This window comes from Phalacrocorax aristotelis, chromosome 2, assembly GCF_949628215.1.
Source record: "Phalacrocorax aristotelis chromosome 2, bGulAri2.1, whole genome shotgun sequence".
In the NCBI taxonomy this organism is placed as follows: Eukaryota; Metazoa; Chordata; class Aves; order Suliformes; family Phalacrocoracidae; genus Phalacrocorax; species Phalacrocorax aristotelis.
In genome coordinates this window covers 15,666,658-15,682,064 of record NC_134277.1, presented here as the reverse complement: position 1 = coordinate 15,682,064, position 15,407 = coordinate 15,666,658, and the positions used below count along the sequence as shown (strand labels likewise).

The 15,407-nt window shown below is 36.9% G+C and overlaps 1 protein-coding gene across 22 annotated transcripts in view; it reads right to left on the bottom strand.

Moving 5' to 3' along the window:
• PARD3 (par-3 family cell polarity regulator) overlaps window positions 1-15,407 on the bottom strand; it is a 464,268-nt gene that overhangs the window by 216,009 nt on the left and 232,852 nt on the right. For all 22 annotated transcript variants that reach the window (XM_075082466.1, XM_075082475.1, XM_075082472.1 and 19 more), the window contains 2 exons: window positions 8,850-8,941; window positions 5,710-5,793 (listed from right to left, as the gene is read on the bottom strand). In XM_075082466.1, coding sequence (XP_074938567.1) covers window positions 5,710-5,793; window positions 8,850-8,941 — 176 coding nt within the window. The remainder of the gene's footprint in view (window positions 1-5,709; window positions 5,794-8,849; window positions 8,942-15,407) is intronic.

Sequence of the window (15,407 nt, the reverse complement as noted above, 5' to 3'; positions counted from 1 at the left end):
GCGCATTTGAACTTGCTCAATCTTGCCCAGTTAAAGTCAACACATTTTCTAACATCAGTTCTTCCATTATAAACATTTTAAACTACAACTTCTTCAAGAATGTGATTAACTGTTGTGTGAACCTCTTCAAAACACTGTGCAAGTCTACAGCCCTGTTGAAACCATAATTATAAATGGAAGTTTGGTACCTGCACTGTTTTAGTCTAACGTTAGCTGACATGGGGACAGAAGGGAAACAGCATTCAAGCGCAGAGCTCAATCCTTGTATTTGTTTTAAATACCTAATTGGGAATGTAAACAACTTAGATTATATTACCATTTGCACCACTGTATTTCAAAAAGGTTCATTACTCTAATGATACAATTAAAATAAACTCAGCTACATGTGTTAACATTTCAGTTCTCAGTATAAATTACAACCAATGATAAAACTAGAAATAAGCAGCGAATGTTTTATTGACATCTAAATTGCCTGAGTTAGTCTGAGTAGTCCTCTGAAATGGTGAACTCCCCACATGCCATCCAGCTGTATGGAAATGATGGCAATTTGTCTTAATAAAAACTGGCAGTGTAGATACTATGAGAGTAATAAAAATATTACATTGAGCAGCTAGAATATGATTCGGCCGTCACCGCCCATTGTACATACACGCTGAAGTTATTTACCTATTACCTGCAAGCTAACTGTAATATAATCAAATCAGACAGAACAGAATATAACCAATTTGGATGTTTATGTAAAGTCACTAACATGAAAAGGCTAAAACTAGATTAAGGGGCAAGAATAAGGATTGATTGAAAAACTGATGGGTAGTGGTTTCATACAATGAAAGATCTCTGAGAAGTTCTACAGGAACATAAACACGGTATAAATTTCCTGAGATTCAGAGGTCAGCGTAGGCAAATCAGCTTGCGTGAGTTAAATTATCGTGGCTGATCAATGCTAAATTGGACATAAACTCCTTTGCTGTCATTGACGTCACAGCACTACTGTGGAGGCATTAAAACAACTTTATCAGCTTTCACGCCTGAAGTCCGGAACCAATTTCCAATCTTTGGTAACTACTCCTCAGCTTTTTAGCTTGAATAATACTTCAGATTAAGTTTATGTAACTTTTTAAAGGCTGAGAACAGACAGAGAAAGCCTTGAATTCAGCTAAAAGAGTGAGGGAATCGTACATTCACACCACAGGGAATCTTTTCCCAATGCATATGTTTTTGAAAACCATGGCTACCTTTGAGACTTAAAAAGCTGGCAGTGCAGGAGAGGAATAAATGGAGGTGCAGATAACACATAGCTCCTAGATGATCAAACAGAATACGATCATTAGAGAGGCACCTTGAAGAGGATATTAAGGACTCTCAGCATAGACAATGGCCATTAGATATTACTTTTAGTTTTCTTTGTATCTGGAGTAAAAGACTAAAACTTTTACAGTGAAATATTAAGTGATTTATGAACTCTGGAAAATGAAGGGCACTTACACCAAAAGCAAAAAAAAAAAAAAAATCAAAGAAATACAGAACAAAAAATTAGAAACAATTTTCTAGTATGGGGACTGTGTACACATCAACGCCTACCGTCACTTGAGGTTTTCAAATTTTTTAAGAAAATATGTTGAATTTGTCATTTAAACTAACAAAAAGAAATAAAATTCAATTGCTTTTTCCCCCACATTCTTCCAAGATTTCCTTAATAGTTTTAAGACATTTAGGATATGTAACATAAAACAACAGATTAAATATTTTTAGTTGCCAGGTTTTAGCCACATGGTTTATCATGGATTTTGTGGTATGCTTCAATAGAAGAAACAGCTGGCAGAGCCCTACATATTGGTCAGCATCAAAGTAACGTCTCTGATACTTATTAATGGATTTTCTTTATAGGGTTTTCAGATTAATATCCAAGTCCTTTTCTGTTCTACTAAGTAGACTTCACAGTAGTCTTGGGACTATGGGACTATAACTTCCATATCATTATTCACAGCGATTTCTGCTGTTAACTCATATATTCCTTGTGTCATTTGAATCTCCTTCCAAAGACAGACATGGCAGGATTTCCGAAGAGCAGCTAGGGTAGAGAGCTTGAGAAGATTTCGAAAACTCTTATAAGAGACCATATAACAGTAAATTATGCTATAATTACTATTAAGCTTGCAGAGGAGAACTCGATGCAGCCCCATTTATGCATCAACAAAAAGTCCCCCATCAGCCAGGATAGCTCAAATGCTATTCTAAAGGGACTGAGTGGTTGCTCACCTCTCTGAGCACCTAATAAGAAGCAGCGATTGGTGCTAATGGCAATTTTGCACAGATTCAGAATTTTCTTTCCTTTTATGCTTTCCTCTCATTCATTTCCTCTTTGCACTACTCCTACCTAAACACTTTCCTTTTCACTTTCTATTCCGTCCTTCTTTCTGCATTCATTTTCAGGTGTCGTATTCTGTTTAGCACTACATTTATGCCATTGCAAAAATGTGTAAGCAGGTTTTGCAAACAAAACTTTTATCTTGAGAAATTTCAGAACCATAAGGTGATGAATAGGTATACCCCTCCCCTTTTGATAAGGTGAACAAACTCTGTTATGCAAAGCACATGATCAAAAAGGCCAATAAAGGGCTGATAAACTCTAGCGGTAAAACAGAAGGATAATAAGGAAACGTATCCATAGAAGAAACTTTGACCATGTCTGTACTCCATTTTACTAGGAACAGAAATAATTAGTAGCATCTATATAGATGAATCAGAGATCTTCACTGATTTTGTTCAAGATCAAAAGCCAATATTGAAGACAGATTCTTACTCCAAACCCAAACCCTCAAAAGACCATGAGAAGTCAAATATTTCCTCAATATAAATAAAGCAGATAGCTATGGCATGTGATTTTTAGAGGTTTGGGATTTTTGCTTTGAGGGAGGCGAGGATTTTTTCATGGGAGAAGGCCCCTGCTTATTGCATAGGGGAAAATGGGAGAATTGCATTAGTATGTTTTTACACTTTTCCACTTTCTAAAATTATTGATTTAATAAACACTGCCTATTGTGTAACTTTCAAAAGCAAAAGAAAGGAACTGGAAGAAAAATAATTGAAAACACAGCATAACTGGAACCGAACACCATGCAAATATAAAACAATGGTGGGCCGATGGACTAAGCTATATGATATATCAGATCTTCTCCTTCCGGACATCCCTCAAAGTCTTTACTGAATCCCGTGTTTGGTTTTGTATATTTAGGTTTCTGCTGAGCAGATCCCCCTGCTCAAGTTAGTTCGTTCAGTGTAGCATGGAGGATTATGCTTTGCGGCCAGAGGAGGAACAAAGAGCAGCCATGTGCTAGAGTGAGAAACAAGTAGGCAGAAGAGGATCCCTGCCAAGCATCTGCTCTCCCTCTGAGTCTAGCAAAAGGAGAACCAAATGTATCTTATCCGCTCAAAAGTGCTGGGGGACCAGAAGAAAAAAAAGAAAACCACACCCCACCAAAATAAACCCCACCAACTGATCCAAAACCGAAGCTGAGTGCACTCCTTTCCCTGCCCACAGTGAGCTGCAGGCAGCTGGAGAAAATGTCTTTGTCCTCACTGAAAGCAGGTAGAGGCGTTGGCACAGCTGACAGTAAAGCCGCAGTACAACATGAGGGCTTATAATCAACACCAAGCAATCAGCTCTACTTTTCTTCCACTACAACACACAGAGGATGGGAGAAATGTTTTGGAAATATCCATGGTCCTCTCCAACTCCGCTCCTCCACACTACCAAGACATGGACCCAAGTATTTCCCCTCTCCAGCAGATTACTTTTGGGGGGCTCAGAAGAACTTGGACAGCAATTACACATTCCATCCGTTTTTCAGTGAGGGGAATTTTAGTACTATGAGGAAGTAGTACACAAATTTTAACATAAAAATTATTTCCCTTGTAACAGAATTTGATATTCAAGTATGTCTTGATTCTAAACATCTATATTCACGATTGGCTTTCCTGTAATAAAACTTTATCTTATGATCCCAAACTCAGGACAAAAAAAAAAAAAAGAGTTAAAAGTCCTTCATAGCTCTTGACATAGCCAGCATCCTTAAAAAAGGTGAGATATTTTATTTCTGTGTTTACGGCTTTTTCATTTTGCATGCTATCATTATGTATAAGCAGTTTAAGCTTTGCCTTAGACTTGACAACCACATTAACAGCCTGGAAGTCAATTTTACTTGAGTTAAAATTCTTATTCAGAATGTCAAAACATATATTTCTAACATCAATTTTATTAAACAAGTACTTAGTAGGCAGCCAACATTCTTAAACCGGTCTTTCTCTTGGCCTCTCACTGTCTAAATCCCAGATAACTGTGTGAACATTTCAGCCATTTCCAACTTTAGGGGATTTACTTGTGAGCTTATGTTTGAAGTACCATTCATTCATGCCCCTTCTATCCTCACACTGAATTTACTAAATTTCAGATCATGAATAGAAGAATTTACGATATTATGGAAGTTTGTTCTTAATACTTGTAGTCCTCAGAAAAAGTAGCCTTAAATTCAAAACAGTTACATTTTCTCATAATACAGTCAGTATGGCAATGAAAGCATTGGGTTTAAAGTAACAACTGCAAATAAAGCTCTTATGCTGTGTTTAAAGTCTTGTGAAGGTAGTTGGTATAGAAGGAAAAACACATTATCTCTGAAAATAGGTTTGTATGAATTTTCAAGAGAGATATATATAGCAAGTTAGTTTTGCTCTTAATTACTAAACTGAAATGGCTACTGTGGTGACAGACATGTGAGAACATAATACCCATTCATTTGTAATCAACGATTACTTTTTAAAAAATGTATTTGTTCCTATTTTCCTTGAAGATGGAAAATACAGGGTATACTTAGAACATGCATTACCAAAATAAAATTTGCTTATATCGCTGAAGAATTATCTTTTTTTTCAACATACTTAAAAGCTTCAAATCCACCACTAATTACTACAAAAGTTAAGCTATTTTTCCTCAGACTATGTTAATGAACCTAAATGCTAAAACTCTGTTTTAGCAAAGTAAGCATTAGAGATGATGCATCTGTTTGCTAATAAAATCTCCCAACTGATATCTTTAATGTCAATTACTTTCTTTACTTTTTTTTTTTTTTTAATCATTCCAACTTCAGGAGTTCCAGCTTGTCATAACTAAAACAGGTTCACCTTCCCCAAAACCAGAATGTTTCAATGGGTTTTGCTACTTCATTTTAACCCCAACAGATGGGAGAACCCTAAATATCGGAAGTGTGATGACTATTTACTCTTCCACTCTTATCAAATGTAGGCGTAGGACACCTCTGGTTTAGACTCCTGCTGTAATTTGGGAACTTGTGGCTTTAAACAGTCCGCAAGGAAATGTTGCATAAACGTCCACCTGAATTAAAGCAGCAGATTATAATTTTTAAGAGTCCAAAAGGAAACATCCTTATCAATCAATTTCCCATGAGATCGTAACAGAACCGCTATTAAAACCCCGCAGTTCTAACTCATTTTAAGCAGTGCCTTTCCATTATAAAGTCCATTCCAAGTACAGAGTCAGTAAACTTGCATTTCTTCCTTTCCTAATCAGTGACACTGCCTTTTGAAAAACACACAATATTCTACAGAAGGCAAGGCACACAATACAAAAATTAACACAACTAAGATAAAACACAGCAAGTTATGATTCAATTAAAATCCTACACAATACGTTACCTTCCGCCTCGGGCACTGAAAGGCACTACATGGATTCCCAAAGGCCCACCGTCGTTGGAGACTTCTACGAGCTTTACCATATCACTGTGAGACAATGACGAATGAGGGAATATGAACATGTACCGTGAAGGAACCAAAAAACCCCACACAAACATACACAGAAAAACAAAACCATTTCAGAAATCAAGAAGTCATGGTGATGAAAGCATTGTTGAATGCTACATACCTGAAGATTAATCTGATGGCATGAAAGGAGATCAACCATCAAAAACAGTTAAATTAATAAAACAAACAAAAATTAAAGATATTTTTTGTAAACTTAGTTTGCTGTGTAAAAATAGGTATCATCAATGCATGCATACTGGTTTTATTTCTCCCTTATTCTGAAGTTAAATTTAAGTAAATTGTTTTGACTGCCAAGCAGAAATACCTTAAATATCACACACATTTTTTCCTCAAAAGCCTAAAACCTGATCATAGCACAAGCATGCTTCTTTTTTTATCATAGGGAGAGCCGACTATAGGCCTTAACACTAGCTTTTACATAACTCCCCCTTAATCAAATGAGAATTATTGAATTTTTAGTTGATTAAACTCTTCCGGTTTTAGAACACTTTAATTTGTTTTATTGTAATCTTTTACTGGAAGATTGCTGTATCTCTAGCTCCTTAGTAGGCAAAGTTTACAAAGTAAGCTTTAACTACAACATTCAGAACCAACCAGCTGTCCTCCTGGAGCAACTATGCATCTAGTTTTCAATTACGCTTTTTGCTGGAGAGGGGAAAAGTGAAAAAGGGAAGTACAGGTTCAGGAAGACACATGCAAAAATTCTAGAAATAGATTTGTACCGAATCTACTGATGCATTTGTAACATGCCCACATCTGGAAAGGTGAAATATAGCCCACAAACCATAAAGAGTTATAAATACCCAAATGAGAAAATAATATATTAAGGCCAAACTTCTCAGTAAATCTGAAAGTGAGAGATCTGAATGAAAGCCATGATCTAAATTTGTCGCTTATGCCTCTCTCTAGTATTACATACTTTTTCCATATTTCCTGGCACGACATATAGATACACAGACCTTTGAGAAGCTTGCTTCTCATAAGCGTACAAATCAAATTTAATCTAGAAATGGAGCAAAGAGCAAGATCAATGCCCTGTGATAGCAGTAAAAGATTTTCTACTTCCTTCAATAAGCTCTTGATCATATGGTGGCCCATCACGAAAGCTTGCAGTGCTTAATCTGGATTCTGAGAATAAGCAGACCACGTCTTCGTAGGAAGCCAACAAAAATGCTGCATTACAGTTTGGTTTATATTTCTTCTACATTACATTTTGTTAATATATTTTTAAGGTAGCCTTAACACCAACCAACAACATTAAAACCTAACAACATTAAAAAAATACATTTGTTGTATGCCTTGATTCACGTTTAATTTTTTTAACTCGTTTTTTAAACACCACAAATGGAAGGTCTCTATCACTGTTGCCCCCGTTTAGCTCAAGAATGTATTGCAACAACAGGATTGCTGAGAGACATCAGCCAAAAATGTGTTATTCTTCAGACCTTGACCAATGTCTGAGAGCATTACAGCATTTGGTAATGTTCCCTGTCCCGGTTTCTGTATTGGCTAACTTCATCTCTTTCTCACTGTACATTAAGGCTAAGTTTTCATTAACCTGTGTGCAAAGCATCTCACAGGAAGCAAGCAACGCCTTTCACCTCCAAAAGGTACTCTAAAAGGCATTTGTTGCTATTTGTATGTCTATGGCCCCCTCTGACCAACCTTCTTCTGACTTTCCTATTAGCGTAAAAGAAAATTGAGGGCTGAGGAAGAGAACACGTGCAAATAAGTGTGATTCACCTGGCACTGACGTAAGTGGAAACACAGCTTTAAATAAAACAAAAAAATGTCAGTTTCCATACCCAGCCTACACTGTTTAACTTGTTCTACTGCTTGAGTCAGTAACCTTCCTTTTTCCAAAATACACACTTATGGTCTAGGCACTTATTCTTATACTTTTTCTTCAAAAAAAATCCATCACAGATTCAAATGTTAAACTCTGTAAAACAGAAAAGACAAGGAAATGATCCCTTCCTAAGAGAGATTGTTTCAATATTGTTTCCTGATTTTCTCAGAAGTTTGGGCCAACTACTTCAAACAAACATACAAAGAAGTATGATATCGAAAAGGAAAGAAAAAAGTAGCATATGATGAAAAGTCAAGAAGTTACTTAAAAGCAGCACCAAAAGACATTAAATTTGACAGGAGTTCTGCAAATTCTGTTTAGCAAACAGCATTTGGAATTTACAATGTAACAGGTTTTATAAATGGAATGGAGTAAAACTCAGCATGTATTACCCAACAGATGTCACCATGATCTTTATCTAACATTCAAACCCTCTGCACCTAATTCATATTTTAATTCAGAAATAATAGGAGCAGAGGATTTATTTTTATTTAAAATGTAAGTTTAATCAATTTTAAAGGTTTAATTTAAGGGTGGAATGGATATTTTGTCATTCATTCCATAGTGCGGTATGGATCAGCTCTTTGCAATGAAATGCAAAATGTCAAGCTTCTGTATCTCGTAATGAAATAAAATGTCCTTTACTGACATATATATATTTTAAATTAGGAGGAGCTTCCCCATCCTAAACAACATCAGTTTTGATCAATTCATAAAGTATGAGGTTTTTGACCACACAGCTTATGGGACCACCATGCACATCTTCCCAGTAGACTGTGTACTGGTGACCAGAATTAAGATTTTCCCCTTTGAAATTCTTACCTGTTGATCTATTTGTGCTAGCACTGACCCTATTCCTTCTGTCAAGTTTTCAGAGTTCCATCAAATAAACATCATCTTTGAGGCAGAAAATCTACTGTAGCATCAGCACTTACAAATGTCAAGTTTCCAATGCTCATCTTTAACACAGGTTTTTTAAACTGTTTAAAATCTGCTTTAAAAAGGTCTATGAAGCAAATTGTTTAAAACCAAAATGACATATGACGTAGAAGAGACTGCCCCACTTTCTTTAGAGTAGTATCACTCACATTATTCTGAGTTTTTTGCTAGTCTATGTTCAGTCTCAAGACTCATCCTTAAAACAATGTGTTCTGCCATGACTTACTCCAGGGAAAAATTGGTAGCGTTCTCCAAACCAGTGTCTGCATGTCCAACAGGCTCAACTCTGCTGTTGTCCTCCTCTGTTCGATCTTCATCCTAGATATTAAAAACACAAAAATCACTTAAACTTAGGTTTAATAGGTTAACTTATTTTAATAACGCCATTTTAAAATTTTCAGATTATTGGGGTTACCGCACGTGCAGCGGAAATGTGTGCCTCCACGACTACAAAAATCTCTTCTGTTGCAAATTGATTTTGGTCACTTTATGTGTTTTTTAATGGTATTTATAGTTTAGTCAGTTTTAGATCATAATTTTACTACAGTTACAAAAGCAATGGTACAGAAGCTATCAAAACCAGCATTTTGTTTTTAAAAGGTAAACAAGTAAAAGCACAAAATCAGCTGACGGTCAGCAGTGATTGGGCAAACTCCTTCCAAGCTCTCTGGGCGGGTTACTGGGGACTCGACTGAACATACAACACAGCTCACTGGGGCTCATTTGCAAAGAGTTAAAAACAGTATAAGAAAATGCAGCTTGTATAACTCCGTAAAGTACCAAGACCTTTTTAAACATTTTATCACAGGCCTTTATTAATAGCATGCCAGAAAAGGCTGACATCAAAGAGTTACGTGAGGCTCTAATGCTAACCAATTGATTTTATTTTTAATTTGACTTTCTAAAAAGTACATACATTATTCACCAAATGTATAATTTTAATGTCAAAGTTGTGAATGCTGTACTTTCAAATTTAGATGAAGGTAATTCAAGGACTACCAGTAAGAAGATCTAAAACCTTTCTTATATCTGTGTTACTCATTAAAACCTTATGCTTTTAATTACCAGTGTGACCGAACAGAAAATATTAACAAGTGTGAACAGTAGCTTTCGAACCTGAACTTAGATTCTAGTGCCAGAGCCATCAGGTCAGTAGAATAGTAAGTGACAGGTTATGAGTTTAGCACAAAGAGTCAGACAACATATTAAATTATTTAAGAGATATTAAAGGCAGGCAGAAGCAGTTGGTAATGTCCAATTGACATTTCCACTGAGAATCTGCAAAACCAAGAGGCCGGATGCACCAAGCTTCCACGGGCTGTATATATGCCTTGTGCATCCTGGGTAGCAGCACACTGCGTGAAGCCAAGCTACTTGAAGATTGATGATCCTGTGTTTTGAGAGGCTTTAATACGCACTACTTCGTCATCTCTCTCTCCTAAGCCCTAGCCAAGTAATACATTTCAAAGGTTAACCAGCATCTTGAACCTGCCTAGAACTGCTTTATGAATGTAAATAAGAACTCAAAATATTTTCCATATAGTAAAACTTGCTTATAAACCCAATATCAGGTATAATCCATATAATGTATAAATATGACGTAAGCTAGTGTTTACGTCTCCATGTTTACTGATTTCAGCTGAAGTTCTATATGTACCACTGCATAAAGTTTAAAAATAAATAAATATTCAAATCTTCATGACAATTCTGAAGTTACGTGCAAAAAGGCAGACATAGGAAAATCAGAACATTTGGAGTTGTTTCACATTCAAAAGAAACGTTCCACCTTGTTGCATACAGTGTCCTGCAGATTGCTGTTGCCATGGGTTTCTTGTTTTGAAGTTAGGGACACTGGTGATTGTAGAAAACTATGTATTCATATTGCACTGAAGCTATTATCTGCAAGTCTAAAACCAGAGTTGCTGATGAAACAGGATTTTGAATATCAGCTATGATGAAAGGTCATCACAAATGAATGTGACTTGGTTAATACAATATTTTTGGCCATCTTCCATGTGTGGTCTTTTCAACTGAACATATGACAAGTATATACATATGTAAGAAGAGACTGAAATAACATCCACCTATTAGTAGATACGCCTCTGCTAACAAATAAATGTCTTGGCTTTATGTTGTGCCATTTTAGCAGACATCTATGTAGGTACAGTGCAAGCATCGTTCATTTAGTACCACTTGGATCCTACACTTCACCATCTTTCAGCCCCACAAGTTTTTCCCTTGACTAGTTTAAAGTAAGTCTGTAAACAAAATCCCCCTTGCCCCACTTGGTCTTCGCAGCAGTCCTTTGGAGTTGCTTTTGATAGACCCACTTTCAGTGCCCTCCTGGGATACAGCCCACCGCACAAGACTCGAGTTAAATCCTTGTGAAAATCCTTCTTTCTGCCACTTCCCATCCCTGAGAGTGTATTTGCACTCGTTCCGAGAGCGTCCTAATGTCAGCTCACACTTAAGCCTCTCCACTTGTTGCACATCCCATTTTCTTTCTTTCTGTCCCACCTGGTGGACCAGAGGTTTATTCTGTCAAGGGAAGGAGCATCCCCCTGCCTGACCCCGAGCACAGCCAGGATGAAGGCAACAGCCAACTCTACTTGCCTCCTGTCTATACCTTATCTTTTAATATTAGGATATAACACATCAGAAACTGCAAACCAAAAGCTGTGTAAAACAGATGCTATCTGGCACCATCACATCTACTTTTTGTGCCTTTTGTACCACGAATTATAAACACAGCGAGTTTTGGAACCAGACTCACTGTCAGTTATCCAATCAATTAAAAAACAGCAGCTCCCACACACCAGTGTCTGGCTTTTCCCGGACAGCACACAGATCTGTATCAAAAACATGCATGTGCCTGTAAATAGGTGCTTAGAGGAGGAATCGCAACCCCAACGAAAACACTACTGCCGTAATCAACAGATGTATAATGTATCCTTTTAAAAATCTTTAATATTACAGTAATCAGGCTCTCCTTTCTTCTCAAAATAACACAGATTTTGATTTACATTGAAGTGAACGGAGAGAAAAATTGGACACCTGCAGAGGGATTTGACTTAAAATTCTGATTTACTAAGAAAAGTAACTAGCTGTGAAAATCTCTGCATCAAGCAATTATTTCTTTATTTGGAAAGTAGTTTTCTTCTGAAAGGCAAATTCCACCTGGATGTGCTATCATGAGGTAAAATGAGGAAAAGGACATTTAGAAGAGCAAGAAAGTTTCCAAGAACCCAGACAGATAGTATTGTAGGTATTTCTCAGAAATAACTGATTTGAATAAACTCCCAAACTTGTAAGGTTTCTTTTCTTTCTATAAAAACACCAATTCCTGCTATATCAAAAGACACAGCTTTAATGTACAGCCACTAAAGGCAGAATAATGTTTTTTTCCAATATTGAAAAAGAGTAATTAAAAGACCATTTCACGAAAATTTAAAGCACCTCTTCCAATGTACTACACATCCTGATGTGTTCAGCATAAAATTTCCCCAATTCCCTTTTGCTGAGAAGACTCAGCCAAGCCAGGGCTTCTCACCCGAGCCTCACTGTGCCACCAGACATGGATGTAACTTTCCATAAAGCATCCATACCATCTGTCATGTATTTAGGCTACCAATATGGAGATTAAAAAATATGACAACTGTGAACAATGGCATAAAACAGAAACTTCCCAAAATTGGTTTTAGTTAGGTTAAGAGAATTAGGGATTTCAGAAAGTCATTCTTACTTTTCAATGGATCTGTACAAAATTCCTGTGTCTTGTAAGGGTTAAGTTTGTTCACAGATACACAGCAGCAGATTCTTGCAAAAATTAAAAAAAAAAAAATTGCCATTGTTCTATTAAGAAAAATAAATCATTATTGTTCTAAGTTCTGTAATAAAATTAATGACTCAAAAACCGAAAAACTATCTTAACTGATCAAAATAGACTATTAGAGCTAGCAGTTCTGCCTATAAGTTTGCCTGCACAGCATTAATGAAATACATATGAGAAGTTGCTGATTTGTTTTGTGTTTTTGAAGAAAATTTCCCTATCACCTCTTAGGATCACAAAATCCTCAGAGTTAAGAAATGTTAGTGTATGCTTGCCAACAGAACCCTCTTCAATATATATGAACCCAAACAGTCCCTTTAATTACATCTTCTCAGATTATTTCTGAGTAAATACTACCTTGTGTCATTTCCAAAGCTCAAATCCAGCCACACCTTCCCTATCTTATCTTTCCTATTTTATCTTTCATTACTGAAATATTGGCTCCTGCCTCTGATTAATCCAAAATTACTACCAGTCACTACTTCACTTTCAAAGAAGCACTTTCCCACTCATCTCTGCTGTCCAATACGCTTCCAATGAACTCCCCAAAAATATAAGCAGAACTTCCTCACATACCCTTGTCTTTTGACTATTATCTGCATAAAAAATCAACAACAGCCAGGGAGTCTGAATAAAGTTTGTGCAGTCACTTAAATTTCTACATGCTTCATTTGCGCAGTCTTGATTTCTAGCTGCCTGGACTGAGAAAGTGCCGATTACAATCTACTTCAGCCAGACACAATGGGAAATGGGCTCTCAAGGCACGTAAGGGTTATGTATAAATCCGTCTTCTCTGAACACTTAATCCTGTCTCTCAAATTCAACAGCAACGTCTCCATTCTACCAACAACCAAAAAAATGGGAGTAAAAGTGTTTGGCTTGGGGAGAGTTATTTTCAGTTCAGAGGGATATAATAATTATTTCATTGTTGTTCAGAAAGTGATTGGGTATTTTAGTGATAAAGGTTGTATGAAAGAGAGTATCTCTGCTTTGAAATTACTTTAACACTCTACAGCAAGGTCTGCTACACTGACCAACACAAGAGAAAAAACTGACTGGTCACTTCTTGTGTAAATGTAAATGTGTAAATACCTTGTACACTGAGTAAATCCAAATTAACATTGAAGAAAGGGAAGCCATAAGTAAAGTTTATGCATGTGTGTACAGAGCTGTACTACGGCTTCACCACTGACCTCCCTTCTGCACGTTTTCCTCTTTCACTTCTGCAACCCACAGTGTTAAATTCATTCCTCTTCTGTCTCTACCTGCACCTCCAACACCAACTACAGGCTCGTTCTCCCAAACATGCCTCTTCCTGCCCTGAGTTTCCTGTTAACTTACGTTCAATTTAGAGACCTTAATCCTCCACCTTGTCTGAGTGCCGGGGGGGATTATGAAAAGCCAAGACAGCCAGGGTACCAGTGCTCAGCATCCACAGCCGGTCCCATCCCACAGCAAACACAAGTCAGCATCACAGCCAGCTCAGCCCCACCACGGAGCCCTCACCTGGGAAAGCATCCACAAGCACTCCAAGATCTAACGTACTCAGTGAAAAGAGAAAGTCTGGGAAACTTAGCTGTAAACTGTAGTAAATCTGTTTGCACTGTAAACAAACAGATTTTTTTTCTGGGTTGTGAAGTTAACTGAACAAGAGATTCGGCCTCAGCAGAAAGATGGGCTGACACGGGTACACAAGAGCTATACAAAGGAACCATCTTTTAAAACATAACTAAACCTGTTTTGTATTTTTACTAGTCTGCAGCAAAGTGTTTTCACACAGGGTAGATGTTCTCATTATACACCACTTTCAGCATTTTTACTATCATTAGCAACAGAAAGCAGGGTCTTGAAAAGGCAAGCAATTGCAACCATCGTGGTAAGCAGGCAGAGCTACCAGTGTGTGATAAATGTAAATATATATAAATATATATATAAATATATCAGACATACACCCCACTTCAAATAAAAGCCTGTCAATACACAATCTCTGTGTTTTGGAAGATGAATTCAAGCTTGTTTGTTTTCTAGCATTTAATTTTTTTAAGTTTCAGCACAGCAAGTGAAAAGTACTGGAAATACCGAACAGAAAGGAACAGTATATAATGTCCAACAGGTACTTTAGATTTTACTGTAGAGAGAACACATTATCAAGAATGAAAAGCTCCTGAAAGACTGCACACCAGTATTTTTTTCCCCAGCTGGGACACAACAAAAATAATGCTTATATTATTAAAATATACCCTTCCCTTCATCTTCCCTCTTTTATTCTCTTGCACTTCTCTGTAATGATTATGGAAGAGGAGACCGTATTTTCTATTAGTCTCCTGGCAGCCGTGTTTTATAAATGTTTGTTTGGTCCTTGCAACATAAAGTAGGTTCTCTCTCCGTATGATCAGACTTGATAGGAAACAGCTCCTAGGGGACCTATTTCCCTGTGTCTTAACTAGCACAAATATACCAGCATCAGGCTTTTGTGCTAATGTTCTCACTTCTTGATTAACTGGCCAAATCTCCAGAGAATGGCAATTTTCAATCAAATCTGAAGAGCAGTTACAAAGATCACATGGGGAAAAAACAAAAGTTATTGAATTAAAAAAAAAAAGGTTTCTCCCTCTTGAACACATATATATGCACAAATAATTAGGGGAGAGCTTTGAGCAATCCACATCAGTCCTACACTTGGTGCCTGCAGGGAGGGAGAGGGCGGAGAAACCTTACCTTAAATCATCATCCACTTAAAGAAAAAAACCCACAAAAAATATTAAATCTTTTATATATATGTTACACACATATATATGAGTTAATAGTCTCCTTACATTGCAGCGATCCCAACGTTAATCACATCCTTGTGCAGAATGGTCATCCCACAATTGGAAATGGCAATATTCATACAGTTTCTATATGCCTCACTACTCTAAAATGAAATTTCCCTTGCTCAGTCAAATCAGTGAAAAG